The following is a 2221-nucleotide window of genomic DNA, read 5'->3' on the forward strand; positions in this document are numbered from 1 at the left end:
ACCTTGAACCAGGGCATTGATCATTGTAATAAGATGTTGAGTAAAAGGGTTAGGTCGGATATATTTTTAGAACATATCAATTCGTGCTGAATTTATTGTCAAGGTTCAGATTTGTCATTTGTTGCTGGCACATCGGATGTTAATCCACTTGCTATAGAAAGAACACACATAGGAAACAAATCCACAAAGATATTGATACGGTTGCTATATAAAGAACACAAATAGAGAACAAATAAGCAAACTTCAGGGTAACAAGTTCCAGAACTAACTTATTCCACATTTCAAAACTTAAAACTACAACTTTAGACCTTAAAAACGAAGAATTTTAGGCCCAAGACGCCAAGCAATTTAGAAAGCTGCAGAGCCTTTTCCAAGTAAGTAAAGATGAGTCTCGTAAAAGATCTCAACGGAAAGCAGCAGCTCAACCGCAACATAAATGGCATAATGCGTCAGGCTATACGCACAGACACCAGCAGTGGACTCTCATATGGAATCATTGCTTTCGATCTTCTCAGGCTATAGTGGTCAAAGATAACATTGATCAAACAATTCAAGCTGACAGGCACATGTGTATTCTATTACTGCTTGCTTGCTCTCCAAGATGGGCATGTATATCTTGGTTCCACGCTCCCAATTTGCAAGCATCAAATTCACACAAAAAATGCAAGCATCATGCATGACGCATTCAGCCAACCAAATTAATCACCCAAACACTATATATACATGCAGTTCCCACTTCCCACTCAATATGATCCACCAAGCAACCAGCAAACACAAGCTAAATTGCTAAAACAGATCTAGCAGGAGACCATGGCAGCAGGAGACGACCTGAAGCTGCTCGGGGCATGGCCAAGTCCGTTTGTCGTCAGGGTGAAGCTTGCACTGAGCTTCAAGGGCCTGAGCTTCGAGAACGTCGAGGAGGACCTCGGCAACAAGAGCGAACTCCTCGTCAGCTCCAACCCGGTGCACAAGAAGGTGCCCGTGCTTCTCCACAACGGGAAGCCCATCTGCGAGTCCATGGTAATCGTGCAGTACATCGACGAGGCGTTCACTGGCACCGGCCCCTCCTTGCTTTCCTCCGATCCCCATGAGCGTGCCATTGCCCGCTTCTGGGCCGCCTACGTCGATGACAAGGTTTCATATCACTTCGTCTTCTTCTACTGATTATTGAAGTGTTGTCTGATCTGCTTTTACTGATCACTGACGTGTTTGTGCAGCTTGTCACCTCGTGGGTGCAGTCGTTCAGGGGCAAGACAGAGGAGGACAAGTCCGAGGGCACCAAGCAGATGTTTGCTGCACTGCAGACTTTGGAGGGAGCCCTGAGGGAGTGCTCCAAGGGGGAGGGATACTTCGGCGGTGAAAGCGTCGGACTCGTCGATGTTTCGCTGGGGGGTCTGCTTTCGTGGCTGAACGCGACCGAGGAGATGTCCGGGACCAAGATTTTTGACCCCGTTAAGACTCCGCTCCTAGCGGCATGGGCGGAGCGCTTCAGCGAGCTTGATGGCGCGAAGTTGGCCTTGCCGGACAAAGACAGGATGGTCGAGTTCATCCAGAAGAGGCAGGCACAGGCTGCCGCGGCCGCTGCAGCTTCACAGAAGTAGGAGTAGTAAATTAAGTCGGCATGGGAAGTTTGGGGATGATGGCTCGTGAGTCTCCTTGGGTAAAAAAAAGTATGCAGGTTTTCTTTTCAATAAAAGTCAACTATTATTGTGTATTTCCTTCGTCCTATAATAATATCATGATGTTATAATTGAGATGTTATTAGAATCAGCTAACAGATATATAGCATATTGATTGTAATAGCAACTTACTATAGAACGGATGGGGTTATATATTTGTATCGTGTTTATGTAAGGGATAGTGATTTTGGCTCCCAGCTCTAGTGATCCCTCCTATTTTTTTTTAAGAAAAATCATATTTATAATTTTAAAAAAAATATGAAAAATCTAGATATAGCTAATTCTGTAACCTACAAGCACGCAAATCGATATAAAATTTATTGCATTGTATCCTATTGGATGTAGATGAATTGCAACCTAGTAAGGCAGTCCATGTAACCTACAATTTCTGAAATCTCAAGGCTCATCACGTTGGCAGCTTGGGGACAACTTTGGGGGACAAAGTTTATCCCACATTGCTAGTTGGGAAGGAGTTGAAGTGGTATATAAGGGATGTTCTTCTAGTCCTTCTAAGTGAGTGAGATGAGGATGAGCCCTCGCAC

General features: G+C 44.8%; 1 protein-coding gene across 1 annotated transcript; it reads left to right on the forward strand.

Annotated features, from left to right (window-relative positions):
- Positions 1-662: 662 nt before the first annotated feature.
- Positions 663-1770, forward strand: LOC127334828 (probable glutathione S-transferase GSTU6). Its single transcript, XM_051361369.2, has 2 exons — positions 663-1134; positions 1218-1770. The coding sequence occupies exons 1-2, from the start codon at positions 811-813 to the stop codon at positions 1599-1601; spliced, it is 708 nt and encodes a 235-aa protein (XP_051217329.1). The 5' UTR covers positions 663-810; the 3' UTR covers positions 1602-1770.
- Positions 1771-2221: the final 451 nt, after the last annotated feature.

The sequence above is a fragment of the Lolium perenne genome, chromosome 2 (assembly GCF_019359855.2).
Source record: "Lolium perenne isolate Kyuss_39 chromosome 2, Kyuss_2.0, whole genome shotgun sequence".
Lineage (NCBI taxonomy): Eukaryota > Viridiplantae > Streptophyta > Magnoliopsida > Poales > Poaceae > Lolium > Lolium perenne.

What these genes read in the sequence shown, in the direction of transcription:
- LOC127334828 (XM_051361369.2), top strand. Translation starts at nt 811, where the DNA reads ATGGCAGCAGGAGACGACCTGAAGCTGCTCGGGGCATGGCCAAGTCCG. An exon ending in CCGCCTACGTCGATGACAAG is followed by an intron (nt 1,135 to 1,217) that starts GTTTCATATCAC and finishes GTGTTTGTGCAG; the next exon opens with CTTGTCACCTCGTGGGTGCA.